At 44.8% G+C, this 24,059-nt stretch overlaps 1 protein-coding gene across 6 annotated transcripts in view; it reads left to right on the plus strand.

The window, feature by feature from the left end:
* The first annotated feature begins 4,553 nt into the window (after positions 1–4,553).
* The window catches only part of IFT140 (intraflagellar transport 140), a 261,963-nt gene continuing 242,457 nt past the window's right edge, over positions 4,554–24,059 (plus strand). For 2 of the 6 annotated variants that reach the window (XM_039490903.1, XM_039490907.1), the window contains exons 1-2: positions 5,506–5,742; positions 17,739–17,960. Coding sequence is in view for 3 of the 6 variants with exons in the window: in XM_039490901.1 (XP_039346835.1) it covers positions 13,132–13,278; positions 17,739–17,960 (369 nt within the window). In the remaining 3 variants the exon portion in view is untranslated. Of the gene's footprint in view, positions 4,662–5,500; positions 5,743–13,098; positions 13,279–17,738; positions 17,961–24,059 lie in introns of those variants that run through there. The other 4 variants (XM_039490901.1, XM_039490902.1, XM_039490900.1 and 1 more) reach the window with 4 other exon arrangements.

Here is a 24,059-nt window from a genome sequence, read left to right on the forward strand (position 1 = left end):
GGCATCGGCAGCCCAGCCCCATTCGTTCTCCTGCGGGACCCAAGCGGGATGGGGGGGCTGGGGCCTGCTGCCCCCACTCCGGGGCCGCCCGCGGGATTGCACCAGCTGGGCAGCCAGCCCAGACGCGACTGGCCAGGGGCTGGGTGCGCGCTGGGTCCCCGCAGCAGGCCCGGGCTCGGGGGGTTAATGGGTGCTAGAGCCGCAGCCGCCAAGCTTGGCCAGCGGCCGCTTCCTCCCCCCGCGGCAGTGGGAGCTGCAGCAGCGGCTGCTCCCAAGTCCCGCTGCCCAGGTGGGGAGAACAACCGCCGCCTGGCCCTGCAGGCCGCCCCCTACTCTCCCTCCAGGTACCGCGCCCGAGTCCTGCCTGCTTGGGGCCAGGCCAGACTCACACTCACCCCAGCCCCGCGCTCCCCTGAGTCTCCCGGGCCTCCCTCCAGCGCTTGCGGAGGGAGGAGGAATTGGGTGTGGGGGATTTTTTTTTTTTTTTGCTCTGCCGCAATTTTTCCCCCCTCTGTCCCTGTCCCCCCCCCCACCCCATGTCCTGATATTTGACCTGGGTGATCTGGTCACCCTAGATCATCTCCTATTGTCTAGCCTAAAGAAAATCTTTGAATCATCAGCTTACCTATAAACAAATCTAGTGTTCTCCCTTGAACCATTGTATTTTCTCTACAAAAATCCCTACTCACCCTCTAGTCAGGGTTCTGATGCTTAGATCCAAACTATGCATCAGTTCCACTGGGACTCCATATCCTCCTGACTGATCGTGCTGGGGACTCTGCCTGTCTCCTGCCCTCAGGACCCTCAGCTACCACCATCACCTGGGAACCCCAACCAGTTCAAGCTTCAGGGAGCAGTGAGATCCCCTTCTCTCTCTCTCTCTCTCTCTCTCTTCGTTTTCCTTTCTACCTTAGGTATTACCCTTTAATAATGTAGGTTATGTTGGTTTCGCCCTCCTTGTGTTGTTATCAGTATTATTCAATAAATAACTTTTATGGTTAAGTTGGTTGCTTCTCTCTCTCTCGCTGAACTTTACTCTTTTGTGTTTTTTAGCTTCCCCCATTCACTCTATAGCAACGCTTCTTTTACCTAAGCTAAAGATCCCTGCAGTGCCCAAAATACTGTGGGGTTTGCTCATCAAGTAGGTTACTGCCAGTACAATTGTGATGTGAGAGTGGGGATAGAGATGTGCTGAATCTGGGACGCATAAGGGTAACAGCTTTAAAGTGCTGCTTGACCCAGTCCATGGAGCCCAGGGGCATATAAGGAGAGGCAGCTTGAAAGTTCTGTTTCCTCCAGCCCAGTGAGTCCAAGGACAAATAAGGGGTCACCTTGACAGTACTGATTGACCCAGTCTGCTCAGATTTGCTCTGTTAATGTATGTGTGGGTGTGGGTGTGTTCATCCGGTCCTGGGGTTGGAGAAACCCAGCTCTAGGGAACCTAGGTCTTGCAGGATAGCTCCACTGGGAGGGGACTTGCAGAAGGGAGAAGCAGAGCTCCATATGAAAACACAAGTGACACAAGCACTTTGGAAAAAATAACCCCAACTATACATACAATATGATGGGGGCTAATTTAGCTACAACAAATCAGGAATCTTGGAGTCATCGTGGATAGTTCTCTGAAGATGTCCACGCAGTGTGCAGAGGCGGTCAAAAAAGCAAACAGGATGTTAGGAATCATAAAAAAGGAGATAGAGAATAAGAAGGAGAATATATTATTGCCCTTATATAAATCGATGGTACACCCACATCTTGAATACTGTGTACAGATGTGGTCTCCTCATCTCAAAAAAGATATACTGGCATTAGAAAAGGTTCAGAGAAGGGTAACTAAAATGATTAGGGGGTTGGAACGGGTCCCATATGAGGAGAGATTAAAGAGGCTTGGACTTTTCAGCTTGGAAAAGAGGAGACTAAGGGGGGGATATGATAGAGGTATATAAAATCATGAGTGATGTGGAGAAAGTAGATAAGGAAAAGTTATTTACTTATTCCCATAATATAAGAACTAGGGGTCACCAAATGAAATTAATAGGCAGCAGATTTAAAACAAATAAAAGGAAGTTCTTCTTCACACAGCACACAGTCAACTTGTGGAACTCCTTACCTGAGGAGGTTGTGAAGGCTAGGACTATAACAGCGTTTAAAAGAGAACTGGATAAATTCATGGAGGTTAAGTCCATTAATGGCTATTAGCCGGGATGGGGTAAGGAATGTTGTCCCTAGACTCTGTTTGTCAGAGGGTGGAGATGAATGGCAGGAGAGAGATCACTTGATCATTACCTGTTAGGTTCACTCCCTGTGGCGCACCTGGCATTGGCCACTGTCGGTAGACAGGATACTGGGCTAGATGGATCTTTGGTCTGACCCAGTACAGCTGTTCTTATGTAAGCAGTACATTGATAGAATTACAGGACCCCCACTCCCCCCCGAAGAGTAACCCGAATAAATGAGCATATCCCAAGGTAACAGGCAACTCTGGTAACATGGGGGGTGATGATCGAAACAGACAGGAAGCTTGCAGATTTCTTAAACTAAGCCCAGCTGCCTCAGCCTCCATGCCTAGGGATGCTCTTTTTGCAGGGATGACTAATGCTATCCGCCTATATTACAAACTTAACTCTGGTGAAGAAATCCACTATTATGATTTTACCAGCCTGTAGTACCCTTTTGTAAACAAAACCAAAGAATACCCTATCTCTCACACACACACACAAAAACAAACCCAGGAGCTTTAAATACACCAAAACAGTTTGCAACCAAATACTTTTAAAAAACCCATACTTATCTTTAGCATAGCCCCCCAATCACTAACAACAATTTAAACATTAAAACTAATGTAAACAAGACAGACCACCCATTTTTTAAAATATATCACATTTTGCAGAGTAAAAAACCCTGTTAGTTTGAAACAAACCAAACCAACAGTTTGCAACCATATACTTAAAAAAAAACCGCACCTGTGTCTTGCACAGACCCCTATCTCACAATTTTACCATTAAAGCTAATTAAAATTTTTTTTTAAAACACACACACTTTTAAAAGCCAATTGCAGAAAGTTACCTTCCACCATAGGGTGAAGGGGTGCTAGCACATGGCTGTCCTGTTTCCCAGCATGTGTATTTGGGCCTTTGGGTTAAAGAACAAGTATCTCAACTGCCATTGTTATGAGGTGGGCGTCATGACTGCACCTCTTGGGCTTTCCTAAGAAGTACAAATCACGGTAGAGGACCTACTCTTTGAAGGTCCCAGATTATTCATGGAGCATATGGATGACTCCCTTAAGGATTCCTGAGCAACTGTCCCCTCTCTCAGTATTTATACTCCAGGACCAGAGACACCCAGGGCAGTATCAACTTTCTCCAGATTCTGACCTCTGCATTATACTCTACAGTGGCAATGCGATACCCAACATTGACAGAAGCCATGTACCAAATGCAGACATACATCTCCAGCCAATTGTTTGGCTGGAGTTGTGGTTGAGGTCCCAAGAAGCCTTCCACTGTTCCAGTCATGTCAACTATTTTCGACATCACATCAATTTGGCAACAGCCTAGCCCCTTTCTTCCCGTTATGGAGGCTAATTACCTCAGACAAATGGTTTTTGGAGGTCATCAGGGAAGGCTATGTCATCCCTTTCCCATCTATCCCATCCCGCCACCCTCCCTCCTCATCCCTCTTCAGGGACCCTTTGCACGAACCCCTCCTATGAGAAGAGGTATCAGCTATAGTAAATGCTGCTCCAAAGCCCCAGCCTTCCAATTAGGGGCACTTCTCTCTAGTCACTCACAGTGGAGCACCCAGCGAGATGTCACTTGAAGAAGAAGAGAAGGTTACTCACCCTGTGCGGTAACTGATGTTCTTTGAGATATGTGTCCCTATGGGTGCTCCTCTACCTGCCCTCTTCACTTTGCGTTAGAGCTGCAATGTTAGCTCTGTGGTAGAGAAGGAACTAGGGCCTGTCAGACACACAGTGCACATGTGCAGTCTGACAGGCACTGCTCATGAAGATCTCCAATCACAGGCGGGGGGTTTGACATTGTACTCTAAATGATTTTATGAAAATATGCTAATGAGTTTGAATATGCTAATTTCATATAACTGAAATATGCTTCATGCAAAAGGTCTCTTGTAAGGTATAAGAAAGCTTATAATCTACTGAGTGTGGTCATCCTATCTGTATAAATGTATTACTCTTGTATCTGAAACTAGAAATATGAAATATAACTCTGAGGGCCTATTGTAATTATGCAAAGTGTGGGCTGGTGGTTTGGAATCTTGATGGCTCCCATCAACCAGGACAATTGACTGTAGGTGGCTCTATTTTACTTGTAAGTTTTCCTGTATATGTGTGTGCTGGCAAGTGGGCAATGAAGTCTTACAGTGATATGTGATCATGTCACCTGAACTGGAATCCATCTTTAACCTGGTGCTTTTCCATTGAGAAGGAGGGGGTGCAAACCCAGAGAGGGACAAAGGATTCCCGCCTTATGCAAAAGATATATAAGTGGGTGGAACAGAACAAAGGTGGCAGCCATCATGAGAAATCCCCTAGCTACCACCTGAGCTGGAACAAGAGTTGTACCAGGGGAAAGGATTGTGCCCAGACTTGGAAGGGGTCCTGTCTGTGAAAGGAACTTATTGAAACATCTCTGAGGGTGAGATTTTATCTGTATTCAGTTTTATTACTGTGTTAGACATAGACTTGTGTGTTTTGTTTTGCTTGGTAATTCACTTTGTTCTGTCTTTTACTACTTGGAACCACTTAAATCCTACTTTCTGTATTTAATAAAATCACTTTTTACTTATTAATTAACCCAGAGTATGCATTAATACCTGGGTGTGGGGGGAGGAGAACAGCTGTGCATATCTATCAGTGTTATAGCGGGCGAACATTTTATGAGTTTACCCTGTATAAGCTTTATACAGGGTAAAATGGATTTATTTGGGGCATGTGGTTCAGACCTTCGGTTTGTGTTGGAGCAGACTGGCTTAACAAGACAGGGTGCTGGAGTCTCAAGCGGGCAGGGAAAGCAGGGGCAGAAGTAGTCTTGTCACATCAGTTTTCAGTTTCCAAGTGGGTTTCTGTGACCCAACCTGTCACATAGGGCGCTGCTGTATTCACCATGGAGCACCCATAGAGACATAACCTTAGTTACTGCACAGGGTGAGTAACCTTCTCTTCTATTCCTAGCTCTGTCACTGGCCTGCTGGGTGACCCTGGCATGTCACCTCCCTGCTCTGTGGTTCGGTTTCCCAACCTGTAAAAGGGGGGTTATGAGACTGCCTGCCTTTGTGAAGTGCTTTTAGAGCTACTGGTGAAAAAGCTCCTATAAAAAGAGAGCTTGTGTGATCTCCTCCCACCAAGGGGAGCAGCCAAGGGCAGGCCGGACAGGCGGCTCACGCTGCTCGGGACTGTGGTGGGGGCGAAGCAGCCCCTCCTCTCACCTCCTCATTTAAAGGGCCAGCCCCATTTCTGCAGTTGTGAGACCGTTCTTCGGCGTTTGGGTTCGCGCTTTCCGTGGCCGTTCGGCTTCTCCGGCGGGCGGGTTCGGCGGTTTCCGTGGCCGTTCGGCTTCTCCGGTGGGAGGGTTCGGCGGTTTCCGTGGCATGGGCTCTGCCGTTGTCAGGGGTAACGCTAAGCATCTCGGTGCGAGTGGAGGTCTGGAGGCCGCCACGCAGGCCTCTGCGGGTCCTTGTCCCCACGCACTGGGCCATCTGCGCTGTTGCTAGCGGCGGGTAAGAGTGCGTGGAACTGCGGGGCGCGGACAGAGGGGTCCCGGGCCGCAGGCCTCAGAGAACGGCCGGGCGTGCGGTTGCTTTGCCCCCACCTCTGCGAGAAGCTATTCGGGCGCCGGGCCTGTCCGGCCTGGTGCGGGGGGTCGGGCTCGTCCTGCGGGCGTCTGGCCTGTTCGGGAGGAGTGGGAGCTCGGGGTCTGGTTATGGGCCCAATTTAGCCTTCGGAATCTGTGTGTGCGCGGGGGTCTCTTGGCCTCCAGTCCGGCGAAGTGTGAAAAACTATCTGACGTAATTTGCTGCCAGTAGCAGTTTGTTACACTACATACTGCCTGCGTTACAGCGCTCTCCGAGTCTGTAAGCACCGACCGAATGCATTTGTACCCAGCTTCTTACCCTCTGGAATTTAATGTCAACATAATAAACATACGCTTGAAATTTTTTGAGAGTCTCCTCGGGTTGTAAGAGGAACTCACGAACCACCAACGTAATGAATATGAGCTACACATTGGAGAAGGCGGCTATTGAAAGAGTTTAAGAAACTTGCAGTTAAGGGTCAGATCTTTTATTGTAGTGGAAGGGAGTGATCTTGAAGATGCCTGTTGTAGAATCAAATCTTATGCTTAATCATGATTAGAAAAAGGGTTTTTTTATATTATTTTTCCAGTTTGTAAAATATTTTATTTTTCTGTTTAACAGTCCATTTGATTTGTTTACTGATGTACTGCTTCTTTGTTGATGTACATTTTAATAAATAACTTGAATACAAAAATGCGAACTAATAAATAAACTGGGGGGATGAGGGTGTGGGGAGAGGGAGAGTAATTGGCCAGTGTCTTTTGGTAAAGATGAATGGATTCTGCCCACATGGAGTTCATTGTTGGTTCAGGGTCTAAATTAGACTTTTACAGTCCTTTTCACTTAAAAATTTACTACTTTAGATTCTTAAATGGGTAACAGCATTTTTTAAAACTGAATTTATATGGACAATGTCCTGTGAAACCTGGCTTTGAAAACTGCAGATAAAGGGCACAGATTTAAGAGTAGCAGCCGTGTTAGTCTGTATCAGCAAAAAGAACAGGAGTACTTATGGCACCTTAGAGACTAACAAATTTATTTGAGCATGAGCTTTCATGGGCTACAGCCCACTTAATCGGATGCATAGAATGGAACACACAGTAAGAAGATAGTATCAGAGGGGTAGCCGTCTTAGTCTGGATCTGTAAAAGCAGCAAAGAGTCCTGTGGCACCTTATAGACTAACAGACGTTTTTGACAATGAGCTTTCGTGGGTGAATACCCACTTTGTCGGATGCATGAGAAGATATTTATACATACGGAGAACATGAAAAGGTGGAAGTACCCATGCCAACTGTAAGAGGCTAATTAATTAAGAGAAGCTATTATCAGCAGGGGAGAAAAACTTTTGAAGTGATAATCCAGATGGCCCATTTCGGACAGTTGACACGAAGGTGTGAGGATACTTTAACATGAGGAAATAGATTCAATTAGTGTAATGACCTGCCATTCCCAGTCTCTGTTCAAACCTAAGTTAATGGTATCTAGTTTGCATATTAATTCAAGTTCAGCAGCTTCTTGTTGGAGTCTGTTGAAGCTTTTCTGTTGCAAAATTGCCACCTTAACATCTGTCACTGAGTGATTAGAGAGGTTGGAGTGTTCTCCTACTGGGTTTTGAATGTTATGATTCCTGATGTCAGATTTGTGTCCGTTTATTCTTTTGTGTAGAGACTGTCCGGTTTGGCCAATGTACATGGCAGAGGGACATTGCTGGCACATGATGGCATATATCACATTGGTAGATGTGCAGGTGAACGAGCCCCTGATAGTGTGGCTGATGTGATTAGGTCCTATGATGGTGTCACTTGAATAGATATGTGGACAGAGTTGACATCGGCTTTGTTGCAAGGATAGGTCCCTGGGTTAGTGTTTTTGTTAGTCTCTAAGGTGCCACGAGTACTCCTGTTCTTTTTGTTTGTTTATTGTATTTGCTGCTGGATTCACTGACAGGTATGTAACTGAGCAAGAGGGGAAACCTTTGTTGAAGAAGTTGATTTGGAATCTGGGGTAGCTCAGCTGGTAGTATCACACATGGAATATAAACATCTTTAGGAGTTGTGGAGATCAGGACAGAAGAACTGTAATCATAATTTGTTTGCCTGAATCTAAATGGTGCAGCTGTGGATGAGGACTGTTCAAATGGTGTGCTGGTTTGTTTTTATGCATTGCAACAACCTCAACCTTAAATTTGCTAATCTGGATCTCAAAAAAAATAAAAAAATTCTCCCTCTCTCTTAAGAAGTTTGATTTTTAGTTTGAAAGACATGTTACTATTTAAAGTTCCAAAACAAAACCCTACCAAAATAAAACGTTCCACTGCACACACAATTATCTCTTGGATATGAGAGAGAACAAATCTCATGTGAAAAATGTTACTCACATTGCTTAATGAACTACTAGTAGGCATGCAGATTCTAACGATTAAGGGTGTTGAAAGAGCATATATACACTTATGGACTGCTGTGCCTGAATGGAGACCCATTGAGAGCCAAAGTCCCAAAAGAGTACTTCAACTCCAAGTTCTCAAAACATGTTTGGGGCACCTTGGTGGTATTTCAGAAGTATCCCTTGTATATTTGGGGTTGATACTTAGATCAGAGCTCTGCGGCAACGATTAAAATACTATTTGGCTGCTAGTCACTTAAAACATATTTAAGAAAATGCATTGGAGCTAGTGTAGCCTGGGTTTGGGAGATTATTAAGGAGATAAAGACTGGCATATTTGTAGATGTTGTATTTCATGATGGATTTAATCACCCATGTGACTGAAGTCTCTAACTTTCCAAGGAGAGGCTCTCTTGTTTGCGATTTTGTAAAAAAAAAAAAAAAAGTTATGGAACTTACAGCAATGAAAGACAATCCTGGTCTTATGTTTGAAAACATTTCTTAGGTGTGGTAAGTTTGAAGGGGTTAAACACTTCTGGATCTTCAGAGGCAAAGCTACAAAATCAGAAGTTTGATGCTTCAGTGAATGTGTGGATATTTCATTTACCAGGTTACAGCAAGCATCACTGGTGTGGTTTTAGAGCTTTGACTCAGTACCGTCGTCTAGTTATTTAAATATATAAGTAAGGTTATTATGGCAATTTCATGTAGGTATTCAGAGAGAAACTAGGAGTGACCTCTGTTGGGGGTTGACTCTAAAATTACATGGTAATACTACCAAATCTGCAAGGATTTCACATTTATGTTTAACTAGATTTTAACTACAGTCTATGCCTTTTGGAATATATGTAGTATTTTTGTAGCCATGTCGGTCTCAGGATAGTAGAGAGACAAGGTGGATGAAGTGATATCTTTTATTGGACCAACTTCTGTTGGTGAGAGATACAAGCTTTTGAGCTTTTCAGAGCTCTTCTTCAGGTCTGGGAAATGTATTTAGCTGTGACACTGAGTAAAAGCTAAATGCATCTACTATAAATAACTCAAAGAACATCCTACACCACAATTTACCCAGGAATTTAAGGATATCCTCAAATCCTTCCCCAAATAACTACAAGAGAATCTCTACAACCTCATCCCCCACTTACTCACCCCGGGGACTTCTACAAGCTTCCCAAGATATGCAAACAATGGAACCAGGCAGACCCATCATATCTGGCCATGGCACTCTTATTGAAGGACTACAGAGACTTCTAGAAACCATCCTCAAACCACTCACCACGCAAAGGGCCAGCTTCCTCTGTGATACAACTGACTTTTCCAAAAACTCTGCAACATTAACAACCTCCCTCAGAACACCATCCTTGCCACCAAGCATGTCCTCTCCCTATACACCAACATACCTCACAATAATAGGGTCACGGCCTGCCTCAAATATCTACAAGACAATGGACAACCCTCTGATATCCAGCCCAAACACATCATCAAACTCATGTATTTAATCCTCCTGCGTAACAATTTTACATTGAACAACAAAACACTTTGCCCATACCCTAGGAACAGCAATGGGTACTAAGATGGCTCCCTAAAACGCTAACCTCTTCATGGGCCACCTTGAAGAAGAATTTCTGGACAAATGCATCACAAAACTAATGACTTACCTGAGCTGTATTGATGACATTTTCATTCTCTGCACAGATGACCTAAACTCCCTCATATTTCCACTACAACTCCCCCCTACATCCATTAAATTCGCTCCACAACACAGCACTAGCATAAACTTCCTGTACACCATGATCAGCTTCAACAATGGAGCTCTACATGCAGCAGTATACAAGAAACCCATGGATCAGCCCACCTACCTTCAAAGAGCCAGTAACCACCCCAAACACACCAATAAATCTGTTCTCTACAACCACGCACTCAGATACCACAGAACGTAATCCGAGGAGAAAGTCAGGGATATATACCTTAACACAGTTAGGCCTGGTCCATGCTAGGAATTTACGTTGGTATAGTTACATCTCTCAAGGATGTGAAAAATCTACATCACTGGTTCCTCTACCAACCTAACTCTTGGTGTAGACAGCGCTACAGAAGTCTTCCGTTGACCTAGCTACTGCCTCTTGGGGAGGTGGCTTACCTACACCAATGGGAATCCCTTCTGTTGATGTAGGTAGTGTCTACGCTGTAGCGTTTTAAGTGTAGACATACCCTATATGAGGCCTTTACCAAACAAGGATGGTCCACCGGATAAGTAGATTGCATCATGGTACAGGCCACCCAAATACTGACTGCACACCCCTAGCTGTCACCTTTCGCCCCACACTGAAACCCATATGGGCAGCGCCAACCTTAGGGGTGGGCTGTGTGGATGTCATGGTCAGGAGGGCGCTGTGTGGCAGCACAGAGGTGAACGCTGGCAGGAGAGTGCCCAGATTTCTCCCTGCTTCCTCCCAGCAGAGGAACAGGGAGGCGGGGGCGAGCAGCATAGGTGCTGCAACTAGGGATGCTGGAGATGCTGCTGCACCCCCTGGCTTGGAGTGGTTTCCATTATATACAGGGTTTACAGTTTTGTTCAATGGCTCTCTGCACCCCCCACTATACAAATTGTTCCCCCCCACAAAGTTTCTCCGTACCCCCCTCTGGGGGTTGTGAGGGTGTGTGTGAGGAGAAACAGTATGGCTCCCTACATCCAGGTCCTTTGCTCACCGGTGCTGTGTTAAGAGCTGCTGCTCTCCCCTTACACAGCCCAGGTGGGGAAAGTGACCTGGATGCAGGGAGTGCTGGATATTGCTGCTTGCTCCCTCCCTCCCAGGGAGGAGGGGCCATGGAGGAGCAGCATTGGAGGTGTACCCGAACAGCAATGCTAGCCACTCCATGCATCCAGGTCACTTTCCCCATGTGGGTGCAGGAGGGGGTGCAGAGGTTAGGGGCAAAGTTGGAACAGTGCAGGGGTTAGTTAAGAAGGGTGCAGGAGGGATTGGAGAGAAGGGAGTACAGGGTTTAGGGATCAGGAGGGATTAGAGGAGAAGGGGCACAGAAGGGGAGTACATGGGTTAGGGAAGAAGGGGCTGCAGAAGCGGGTTGGGGAGGAGGGGGCACAGGAGGGATTAGGAGAGAAGGGGTTATTTGTTGTGTATTTTACAAATAATTTCAGGCATACATCTCAGATTAGATGCCTGAAATCACATTGAATTTTGTCAGTGACTACCATTTCTCAGCTTCTCTTCCCTAGCACAAGATGGGTCCATCTCCTCCTCTATCTGCCTGGGTTCTTTCCTCTTAATTTTATTCTTGAGAGCATGCAGAAACCTATGAGCAGGAGCCAAAGATTTTATCCTGAAACCTTTACTCTGCAAGGAGTCCTTATTCATACACTTGTTGAACTCATGAAGGTTCCAGGATCTGTCCCCAGCTTCTGCTGTAGCTCAGCAGTTCAGAGTTTTGGAGGAACAGTACATTTGTGTTGATTTGTCTGCAAACATTTTAATGTTTTGCTGCTGCCATGAAGAATAAAGAATGATTCGGTGTTCTACCATACAGTCTTTGGCATATGTGATTTTACTTCAGGATACAGACTCCTGTTGTTTATATATAGCATGTGTTGTGTGTGTGAGAGAGAGAGCGAGCATGTTTTCTTGCTGATTCTGAGACAGACATTGCAGATGTGTATTGCTGTTAAACCTAGAATGTATAGGTTTGCCCAGGAGGAATATCACTACAAATTAATTCCTAATAAAGATAATTTCTTCAGAATAAACACTAGAATCAAATTTTGCAATATTGATTAGCCTAATCAAATTATAATTTTTGTAAAGACTGCTTAATAGCAGACAATGTATGTCCAAGTCCAAAATGTATACCCTTATGCCATGTCTTTTTTAGTTTATTTTTATTATTACTTTTTATGTTTTAACTAATAGAAGTTGCGAAGTGGTTGCTAATTTATACAATTATAACAACAGAAACTTGGAGAAGCAAACACTGTGTGTTCTGTATTCTGTTTGACTGGTTACTGTGAATATGTTTTTAAGCCTTAATCCCTTGAGACTCCAATTCCACAGCTATGGATATTGGAAATTCCTGCAGTAGATGATGCAGTGTCCATCCTATTCTACTGTACACTCTTTCACACATTCCAGTAAAACTTCAGAGTTATGAACACCTCAGGAATGGAGGTTGTTCATAACTCTGAAATGTTTGTGACTGTGGACTAAACATTATGTTCTTTCAAAATCTTACAACTGAACATTGACTTAATACAGCTTTGAAACTTTACTATGCAGAAGAAAAATGTTGCTTTTAACTATCTTCATTTAAATGAATCAAGGACAGAAACAGTTTCCTTACCATGTCAATTTCTTTTAAACTTTCCCTTTATATTTTAGTAGTTTATATTTAACACAGTACTGTACTGGGTGGGGGGTGGGGGGTGGGGGGTGGGAAGAGTTTGTCTGTGCTGCCTATTTTGCTGTCTCTGTGTGTATACAGGGAAATGGACGTTTATCAACAGTGAGTGATAAAAATCCAATTCTTCTAAGCCTAACATGATTTAGCCTCTATTAGGTTTAAAGCTATTATACTGATGGTCATCTTGGGACATGAAGTAATGTTTAATCCATGGTATGTTGCTGTACATTTGGCAGGGAAATTCCGGATTCCTTCACTTTCCTTTGAAATAATCCAGTTCAGGCCACTGCTAGAGGCAAGATACTGGCTTGTGGACCATTGGACTATTTCAGTATGGAAATTTGTGCTTTTAAAGGTTGTACCAAAACGTCATTTTCACCCTTTTTATTTTCACCATAGTACAGTGGAAGAAGACATGATTTTTTTTAATCTTGCCCAGTTCTTAATTTAATCTGTTAGAAATGTTTTTTTTTCTTTCCTTGCACAGATCTGGACTCTACCTAGGACTGTGTATGTCACTATGGCTGTGTATGTTGATCACAGAATAGAAGTCCCTGATTCAGTTGGGTCCCCTTGCCACATAACTTGGCACCCTTTTCATCCACTTCTGGCTGTTGCTTCCGTTAGCCCAACATCTGGAGGCAGTGTGGATATCTATTTGGAACAGGTAAGCATCCAGGAACTTCTACTTTGGTCTTGATGTTACTTTGCTGTGATCTCTTGATTGCTGTTATATCTGTGGTGGAACAGAATTATGAAGTTTAGCAGGTTTTTTTTTAAAAACATATATTTTGTAGGCTAGTTTATATTCCTGGAATCCTTCTCTATCAATTTTGGTTGCTCATAATGTTCAGTGATATTGATGACTAATCAAATTGCCCTAATTTAATTTTAGACTTTCCTGAAGTCAGCAGTGAGTTCCTCATGAATTAATTGTATCTATACAACAGAAACACCACCTTGAGTTTTACAGACTACTAGCTTTTTTTTTTATTTTTCTTTGGGCTGATTGCCAGCATACTGTTGATCTAGGGGCTACCTAGTGGTCATAGAATGAGAAATACAACTGTACCTGCCAAATATACAGCAACATACCATGGATTAAACATTACTTCATGTCAGGGTTGGAAGGAGCGCAGGAGGTCCTCTAGTCCAAGCCCCTGCTCAAAGCAGTACCAATTCCCAACTAAATCATCCCAGCCAGGGCTTTGTCAAGCCTGACCTTAAAAACCTCTAAGGATGGAGATTCCTCCACCTCCCTAGGTAACCCATTCCAGTGCTTCACCACCCTCCTAGTGAAAAAGTTTTTCCTAATATCCAACCTAAACCTCCCCCACTGCAACTTGATAGAATCATAGAATAATAATGTCCCAAGATGACAATCAGTATATTATGATTTAGCCTCTATTAGGTTTAAAGCTGTTAGGCTTAATTAAGCTTGGAAGAATTGGATTTTTATCACTAAATGTTGGTTTGTTCCCCGTGTACACGCAAACCAAGGAAAAATATTTCCATTGGCAATATTTGAAATTTATAATAGGCAAAGCAAGAAGAATGTAGCTTGAGAAGTCATTAGTTTGATTTAAGGGGAAAAAAATGACAGTGAAATGGATGCCTGCTTAGTTCTTGTGAACACCAAGCCAAAATTTATCTTGGGATATTCCACGGTCACCCAGACGCCTGGGGCCTGGGGCAAAGCAATTTCAGGGGCCCCTTCCATAAAAAAAGTTGCAATACCATAGAATACTATATTCTCGTGGGGGGGCCCCTGTGGGGCCTGGGGCAAATTGCCCCTCTTGCCCACCCCCCCCCCCCCCCGGGCAGCCCTGGGATATTCAGCACCAAGGAAATATTTATTGAGGCTTCAGCTTGAATCTGTGTTCTCTGTATCAGGGAATGTAAAAAACAGAATAATTTCTCCACCCAGAGGATGAGCCAGTTTGCTAGTCAGATTACTTTATCATATAGGATCTGTCCGTGTTATGGTTATTGTTTACTGCAGTTCTAGCATGATTTCCCTAGTGTGGACAGTGACTCCCCCCCCAAGAACTATTTATAGACTTCTCAAGCAGGGTGAATTTGATTTAAATCACTAGTCAGGAAGACTCACTTTAATCATAGATTACTACATAAAAGTGCATTTTTGTTGGTTGTTATAACCTTAATACATATTCTTCACAACTCAGAGATAGATGTAGGTTTCATTTTTAGAAGGTACACACTATACATTTTTAAGTGATTTATTTTGAAAACTATTCAGATTAGTTTTATAGCTATATTCGAAAATGAATGATTGGCTATTTCATTTACCAAAGGTAATTGAAGCAGATAGTTGACATCCCAATGACTTCATAAATATCTCCAATTCAATAGGTTAATCATTAATATTTGGTGGATTTTCTTGCCATGCTGTATTAGGAGGAGAACATCACCAGACAGACATTTAAATTGTTTTATTTAACTAAAACAAAAATGTTATGTATTCTGGATTTTTTTTCTTCAACAGCAAACATAAAATATTTTAACAAAACAAGCATATGAATTTTTGAATTTAAACATTCAAGATTTTTAAAATCAGGTTTGTTTTTGTTAAAATTGTTTTTAACTAAAACAGTTAAATATTTAAAAAAAAAACAAACCAAAAATTTAATCAACTATGTCAGCCAGGTCAATATGAGAAACTTAAAATATTGGCTTCTGCAGCTAACTCGGTCGTCTTCACCTTCATTTTCCTGTTTGTTCATAATCTGGAAAAGAAAAACAAGGTTTCTCCTTGGCCTTTTCAGGTTCCAAACATTTTCTCAGTTTGGAATGAATTAGTCCAAAGGAAAAAATTCTTTCTACACCGGCAGAAGAAGTTACTGCTGTTAAGTGAGATTATCACTTCAACAGTCTCTGAATCCAAGTACTTAAGTGACTTCTACCAGTTCACTGGTGTGACTTTCTTTAAAACATCATCAGCGAACAAATATGTTGTGAATGGTTCATCCTCTGAAGTTTATTATAGTTGGAATTATGGAGGGATGATTGCTGGATGTCCATGTCATAGCCAACTCCTCTTCTTCAGCAGTTAAGGTTTGACCCTGGTACCGAGTATTGAGAATATTGAGCTGGAGATAGTTCTTGTCCCATTAGTTTTTTTTTAAAATGCTTGTAATTTAACTCTGTCAGTGCATATTTCTCTTTTTAAGATCTCACTCAGTTCCTTCCAAATTTCAATAGCGTCAGCAATGAAACAGCTATTTCCCTGCATTTTGTTCAAGGCTACAGAAATAGGCTTCAGGGTATTCAGCATGTGTTCAACATTTCTCTTAAGCCCAATGTTGAGAACTTTGGCTGTCACGGTGCCATCTATTTTTTCACGATTTTGTTCACAAACTGTCATCAGATTAGGCCAGTTCTTGATATAGTGCTCAAAACAGTCCACTACTGAGTTCCATCGCATGTCTTGTGGGAGAGTTAGCTTGGTTCCTCTCACTTTTTTTCAGAGCAGCTGCTGCAAAGCGGTTGTTGTTGCAATTGCAAAATACTTCCCTATTAGGCTTTATTTCTGGAACACTGAAGTCTTCGGCTAGGAGGTAGATCAAATGAGCACTGCAACCATATGTTATTAGCTTAGGACTCTCTTCTAAATAATTTCTTCTCATCTTGGATAAATTTGCAGTATTGTCTGTGACCAAGCTGCGTACTAGACGTTTGAATTTTTTTCCCCACAGTTTGTTATAGCTTTTACTGCTACTTCTTGTAAGTATTCTGCTGTGTGTACATTTCCTGATGTATCAATTGTTTCTGTAAGGAAAACATTCCCTCCTTCTGTTGTCTCACAGGCACATACAACAGGATCATTGTGGACTTTGCTCCACCTATCAAGACTCAGGTTAACAACTTTACCCTCTAGACCTTTTGCTCAATTTCTCTTTCATACACTTTATCCAGCAATTTGCCTGCAACATCTACTCTGTTAAGTGAACTGTATCCTGATCTTAATGACTGAACCATGTTAATGAAGTGTGGGTTCTCAATTATATGGAAAGGAGAGTTTGTTGCATAAACAAACCAGGCAATTTTTTCATCAGTTACCTCTTTTTTTTGTAATCTGCTGGTTCTTACCACAAACTTATGTATGGTTGTTTCTGGATGATGGAGATTTTTTTTCTTTTTTCTTTTTGCTAAAGGTGATATACTATGGCTATGTGACATACCTGATGTGACTGAAACACTATCATTGGCAGATAACTCGGAAAGTATAGAAAATGATGGTGATCTTGAAGGTGGATAGTCTTTAGACAAAATAAGTCAATGAAGTTATTTAAGTATTACCATACTGCTCATTTAGTATTACTCATTGCATTCACTGACACTCAGTAATACTTTAAAGGTGAACTTGTAAAAGGAAGATCTGCCTATTTCAGTTCTTTATTTTTTTTATCACAACTGCATCTAAAATAATAGTACCATAGAGTAACAAATATATTTTTTTGCTCAAACATGAGAATTCGAGAATAGTCCAGAAAGAAGACAGGCAGTCTTTTAAACCCACTAAACCTCCTCTTTTGTCATATGACTGAGGTGTGTTAATGAACCACTTCACCTTGAACAGTCTCTGAGAATATGCGTTAACTACTTATGCTGAACAATCTGTTCCACCTTATATTTGGCTGTGACACTCTGAGTACCTTTCCCAGACCCGAAGAAGAGCTCTGTGTAGCTTGAAAGCTTGTCTCTTTTAACAACAGAAGTTGGCCTATAGAAAAATATTCCATCACCCACCTTGACTGTCAAAAGTATCCTCTTGTACCTTCAGTCCTAGAAACCTTCTCAATCCCCAGTACATGAATGAAAGTTTCTTTAGTGTTGGAGACTTTTAATAACAATATTGTGTGTGTTCATAAATAATTGCCCTATCACTTTTTTAAAACAAATATTTATACACATGAAGTACTTGTGAACAACATAGGAAAGAAATGTCTTGTGTGTCCCCACTTCAGGTGTTACTGCAGTGTGGTCTATGCTTATCTTGCCTCTATGGCAGAAAATACCTTACTTGGTGGAGGGCAGATGTGTGTTGAATTAGAAGAGAGTTTATCCCAAATCGCTGTAATGAGGTCTGTTTGTTTCCATTTGCAGGGAGAGCATGTGCCTGATTCACACATTGAAAGGAGTTTTCGGGCCACATCCCTTAGCTGGCACCCATCCCGACTGATCCTTGCAGTGGGCTGGGAGACAGGGGAAGTGGTGGTGCTTAACAAACAGGACAAAGAGCACCACACAGTACCCCCCAACCATAATGCTGAAATTACTGTTCTAAAGTGGAGTACTAATGGTACCCGCCTTGTGTCTGGTGATAGGGTAAGTAGTGAAACTGACATGCCATCACTGTGCTTTATGCTGTATAATGAATCCCGGACATGGAGAACAAGAATTGGATTTTTAACAGTAATGGATTAATGGGAGGGGATTTCAAGGAAAAGATGAGTCTAATTTCATCATAGTAAGTTTTAGTTCTTCTTTGAGTGATTGCTCATGTGCATTCCAATAGATGTATGCGCATGCCGCATGCATGATCATCAGAAGTTTTTCCCCTAGCGGTACCCATCAAGTCGGCTGTGGAGACCCTTGGAGTGTCACCTTTTATGGCTGCCTGCTCAGTTCCTTCCTACTGCCAGTGATGGTCGTTGGAACAGCTCAGTCTCTTGCATTCACAAGTGCCTACCTAGTGGTTCCCTTTTTCTTTGTTGTACATAGTAGTTTGGTCTTACTTCGGTGGGTTTCCCCCCCGCCCTAATTTCACCAGGCACTGGGGCATGCCTTGGTCGCAGGGGTTTAAGACGTGCGAGAGCTGTGCAAAACCTATGCCCACAGGCGATCTGCATGCTGCCTGTCTCAAGTGTTCAGGAGAGGGCCATCAGACAGATAAGTATCCAGGACTTTTAGACTCAGGACTGAGAGAGACAGTGGGACTATCATTTGAAGCTCCTCCTGATGGAGTTGGCCCTCCGCCCACAGCCAGCAACGAAAGTGGTACCAGCATCATCGGTGCGCAGTGCCCGGGCCTCGATGCGGGATGTCACGGCACTGAGGAAGGACTCCTCCAAGGAGCACTGGCGCCACTCCCCGACTCATAAGGCCAGTGCCACCAGGCAGCACTGCTCACAGTCCCTGGTGCTGCATAAGAAAAAGAAGGTGGACAAGGCTCATTTCCCCCATCAAGAAGCCATGAGGGGACTCCAACGGGGTGCATCCTCTGGTGGGACACCCATGGTCTGGGCCTCAAGACCCGGCACTCCTGACTCTGGCCCCAACAGGAGGTCCATCGAGTCTAGTGCTGGTGGCCTCCTCGACTTGGGAGGATTTAGAGGAAGAGCTCAATCTTCCATCCACGCTGGATACCTACAAGGCAGCACGAGACCTCATTGCCATGACAGCACAGGCCCCGGCATCACAAGCCCCGGTACTGTCCGCGGCACCAGCTGCAGCATCTATCCTGGCACCGTTTGTGGCTCTGGCACCCTTTGCAGTACTGATAGCAGCACTGCATCTGGTTCATCATTGTAGCAAGCCTGTGATTTTTATGGCGCTGCTCACCATCTCCCTGGTACTGCTCCCCAGCACCGTCGGGCTCCACCCCCCGTGGTTGGGCACAGACTACTCGTCCAGGTCAGACACTGAGTCTTCTGTCTCTCTATGCAGCCACTATCACTCCCGGCACCACAGATCAGTGGAATCATTGGCACCAGCAGTTGCCTGGCCGCCCCAGTGGCAGGGCACAGTCCAATGGCCCTTTTGGACCCCTTGGGCCTTCCATCAGGGTCAGGGCTTCAGGCAGGCATCGGTGACATCTGCATCCTGTGCGCTCCGCCCCTCCCCCCCCCCCCCCCCGGCAACGTTGGTGGCTTGCCACACTCCCCAGGGCTCCTGAGGACCCCACAAAAGACAGGGACTCTGGGCTGTCACGCTGAGGCGCAGCACCGGAAACAGTGCCATCAGTGACACTAGAACCACCTCCAGTCACGGGAGGCTCTAAGGTACCTTCCAGAGAGCCAGAAAGGCAGGAAGACCCTGTCCTATGAGTCTCCTTCTCACCAAACGAGGCGGTGGCAGGCACCACGACCACCCTACCAGCAATGGCCACCAGACAGAAGAGATGATGGAGGAGTCTGACCCAATGGTGGACATCCTTGCCCCAGAGGTTCCTTCTAGATCACCATACATGATTGTTCCAGATCACATCAGATTGCTGGGCCCACAGCACAGTAGGGGTGGGATATTCTATCCAATTCTATTCCCTCCCACCCTCCTTCCCCAGCGCTCTTCAGGGACCCTTCTCATTAACAACCCTCTTGCAGGAGGTGCAATCACTTCTCTCTCTGGGGCAACAGAGGAGATTCCTCAGGAGTTCAGGGGCAAGGGGTTCTACTCCTGCTATTTCCTCTGGATCTGTGAGACCTCAACACATTCATAAGGCGAGTGAAGTTGCACATGATCTCTCTGGCTACCATCATTCCTTCCCTGGATCCAGGGGACTGGTACGCTGCCCTTGAATTGAAAGATGCATACTTCCATTATTCTGGCCCACAGACTATTCCTGAGATTTGTGGTCAGTGGCCAGCACTATAAGTTCAGGGTGCTCCCATTTGGGCTCTCGGCGGCCCCCGGGTTATTCATCAAGTGTATGGTGGTTGTAGTAGCCTTCCTCCAGAAATGTCAGGTGCAAGTATTCCCGTACCTAGATGACTGGCTCATCAAGGCCAAGTTGCAAGCACGGGCCACAGAGCATGTGTATCTGGCGCGGGCCACATTCCGCAAGCTGGGACTCGTATTGAATGTGCCCAAATCCACACTGGCCCCGACGCAGAGAATAGAATTCATAGGGCTGTCTTGGACTCCACGCAGGCCAAAGCGTTCCTGCCTGAGGTGTGCTTCCAAGCACTCATGGACACTATTGAAATTCTTTGCCAATTTCCCACAACCATGGCTGGAAATTGCATGAAACTATCTAGGCATATGGTGGCCTGCACATATGTGGTCTAGCACGCCAGATTACGCCTTCGGCCCCTCCAGGCATGGTTGGTGTAGGTGCACAGACTGGGCAGGGACCTGCTTGATGCAATAGTTACCCTCCACCCTTGCATCCTCGAGTCTCTCCACTGGTGGCTGCAACCACAAGTTGTGTGGGAGTACCCTCTGCCAAACCCCAACCTATGGTATCCCTAATCACGGCTGCCTCGGTGCTTGGTTGGGGAGTGCATGGGCAATATCAGAGCCCAAGGCCTATGGTCCCACACAGAACTATCACTGCATATCAACATAAGGGAGCTGAGGGCGGTTTGTCTGGCATGCCAAGTGTTCCAGGCCTGCCTGCAGGGTGCATGTGCGTTGGTGCTGACAGACAACACTGCAGCAATGTTCTATATAAGCAAACAGGGTGGTGCTTCCTCCTCTCCCCTGTGCTAGGAAGGCCTTGAGCTATGGGATTTTTGCATTGTCCACTTGATACACCTAGAGGCGTTGCACCTTCCAGGAGTGCAAAATGAGCCAGCCGATCATTTCATGGTCATGAATGGTCCCTCAGGCTGGACATCATGCACTTGATTTTTTTCCAGAGGTGGGGCTCTCCCCACATAGACCCGTGCATGACACAGAGCAACAGGAAGTGACAGTGGTTCTGCTCTTCCCTGAACCACAGCCCAGGCTCCATTGTGGATCATAGAATCATAGAATATCAGGGTTGGAGGGGCCTCAGGAGATCATCTAGTCAAATCCCCTGCTCAAAGCAGGACAAATCCCCAGACAGGTGGGTGTTGGTGTTTTTTTTTGTTTGTTTGTTTGTTTTCCTTAACCCCAGTTCCCTAAATGGCCTCCTCCAAGGATTTGAACTCACAACCCTGGGTTTAGCAGGCCAATTCTTGAACCACTGAGCTATTCCCCCACCTTCACCTGCCATAGATGAGTCACCTGCTGTACGCATTTGTGCCCTTCCCTCTCATAAACAAAGTCCTCCTCAAGACTCGCCGGGATGATCCTCATAGCACCAGTGTGGCCCCGCCTGCACCGGTTCACCATGTTGTTGAACCTCTCAGTGGACAGATCAGTAGTGCTTCCTGTGTGCCTGACCCTAATCACACAGGACCATGGCTGTCTGCAACACCCCAATCTGGAGTCCCTCCACCTCATGGCATGGAAACTCTATGGCTGAACCCTCCTTGAGCTTCAGTGTTTGGACCCAGTGAGGGAGGTCCTGCTGGGAAGTAGGAAACCCTCCACTCGTGCCATGTACCTGGCAAAGTGGAAGCGTTTTTCCATCTGGTCTCTGCAGAGGGGAATCGAACCGCAGCTAGTGCCAATTCCCCTTATTTTGGATTACCTATTATAACTTAAGCAGCAGGGGTTGGCAATAGCATCTCTCAGGGTATACCTGGCTGCCATTTTGCCCTTTCACCCGGGGGCAGCGGGTAGGTCAATCTTTAGTAATCCCATGGTGGGCAGGTTTCTCAAGGGCTTGGACAGACTTTATCCCCAGGTATGACGGCCCGTTCCCCAGTGGGACCTCAATGTGGTCCTGTCTGCACTCATGGGGGGGACCCCCTTTTGAGCCTATAGCAACCTGCCTTTCCTGGAAGGTGGCCTTTCTGGTGGCCATACCTCGGCTAGAAGTGTATCTGAGCTCAGAGCGCTGGCTTCTGAGCCCCCCTATATGGTCTCTTATAAAGACAAGGTGCAACTATGCCCTCACCCTGCATTTCTGCCAAAGGTAGTCTCCCAGTTTCATGTGAACCAAGACTTATTTTTACCTGTGTTCTTCCCTAAGCCCCATACCAGTAACTAAGAACTCATATTCCATTCCCTGGATGTTAGGCATGCCCTAGCATTCGATATTGAGCGCACAAAGCCATTGCGTAAGTCACCATAGCTCTTTATTGCAATCACAGAAATGATGAGGGGGCTCCCAATCTCATCCCAGCTCATTTCATCATGGATCATGTCCTGTATCAGGACTTGCTATGACCTGGCAAAAATTTCAGCCCCTTGGCTTACGGCACACTCCATGAGAGTGCAGGCATCGTCTGCAGTATTCCTGGCGCACGTCCCTATCCAGGACATATGCAAGGCAGCAGCATGGTCTTCCATCCACACTTTCACGTCACCCTACACCATTACCTAAGAGGCGAGGGATGATGCAGCCATTGTCCGGGCAGTCCTGTACTCAGCAACCAGGTGAACTCCGACCCCTCCCCCAGGGAAACTGCTTTGAAGTCACCTATTCGAATGCACATGAACAATCATTCGAAGAAGAAAAAATGGGTACGAGAGGTAGGTAACTGTTGTTCTTAGAGATGTGTTGCTCATGTCCATTCCAATAGGTGTGTGCGCGCGCTGTGTGCACGATGGTCCGAAGGTTTTTCCTCTAGCGGTAAAACCTGTTGGGTCAGCTGTGGAGAGCCCTGAAGTGGCACCTTTATGGCAGTGTATATAGGTCCCTGCCGACCCGCCGCCTGCTCAGTTACTTCTTGCTGGAATACTCGAACAGAGAGGAGGTGGGTGGGATTTGGAATGGACATGAGCAACACATCTCGAAGAACAACAGTTACGAGAGTTAGGTAACCATTTTTTTGCATGCTTCTGGAATGGAATGGGTTTGTATCAGGATTTCCCCAACTTTATTTATTGGCTTTTCTATAGTGTTCATTACTATTGTATCTAAGCATCTTTAAATATTAATTAATTTAACTTTACAACATATTTTGTGGTAGTATTATCACCATTTTGCAGATGTGGAAACAGAGGCACACAGCAGTGGCGTAACTTGCCTGAGGCCACCTAGGAAGTTTGTGGTATAGCTGGCAATAGAACCCAGATCTCCTTAGTCTCAGTCCAGTGTCTTTACGACGAGCCCTCCCACATCCTTCCCCCATTTTTGTATAGTGACCCTCCCTCAAACACAGCAAAAATGCTTGAGTCTTCCTAGTATCAGTGTATTTTTAGTTGGAGCAAAGAGCAAAAAGACTCTAGTGGGGGGGAAAATGTGTTGTGGAAATATATTTTAAATACATTAATCTTAATTTCTTGATGAGTTGGTTGCTCTTTTATGTAGCGAAACGGGGAATTATCTATTGATATTCAGTGTTGACCACTAAATATTCAATACTGGATTCTGTTTTTGCCAATTCCTGAGCCCCCCCCCCCAAAAAAAAATGCTGTTCCTTTTGTCTATTTTCTGTGAGCTTTTTTGACACTCCCTAGGATCAGACACAGCTTCTCCAGAGATTTCAGCTTTTACTGTCAGTATGAATCAATGAAAAAGTGTAGATCTAATTATTGACTGTAAAACTTCTATTACGTTTGGAGGTCTTGACAAGGAAATTGACAGATAAAAGCCACAGTCGAATTGTCCACTTGCTTATAGGAAAACTGGGCAACAATGGTGAGATTGAAATTGCTGGCATGCAG

Source organism: Mauremys reevesii, linkage group 10, assembly GCF_016161935.1.
Source record: "Mauremys reevesii isolate NIE-2019 linkage group 10, ASM1616193v1, whole genome shotgun sequence".
NCBI lineage: Eukaryota > Metazoa > Chordata > Testudines > Geoemydidae > Mauremys > Mauremys reevesii.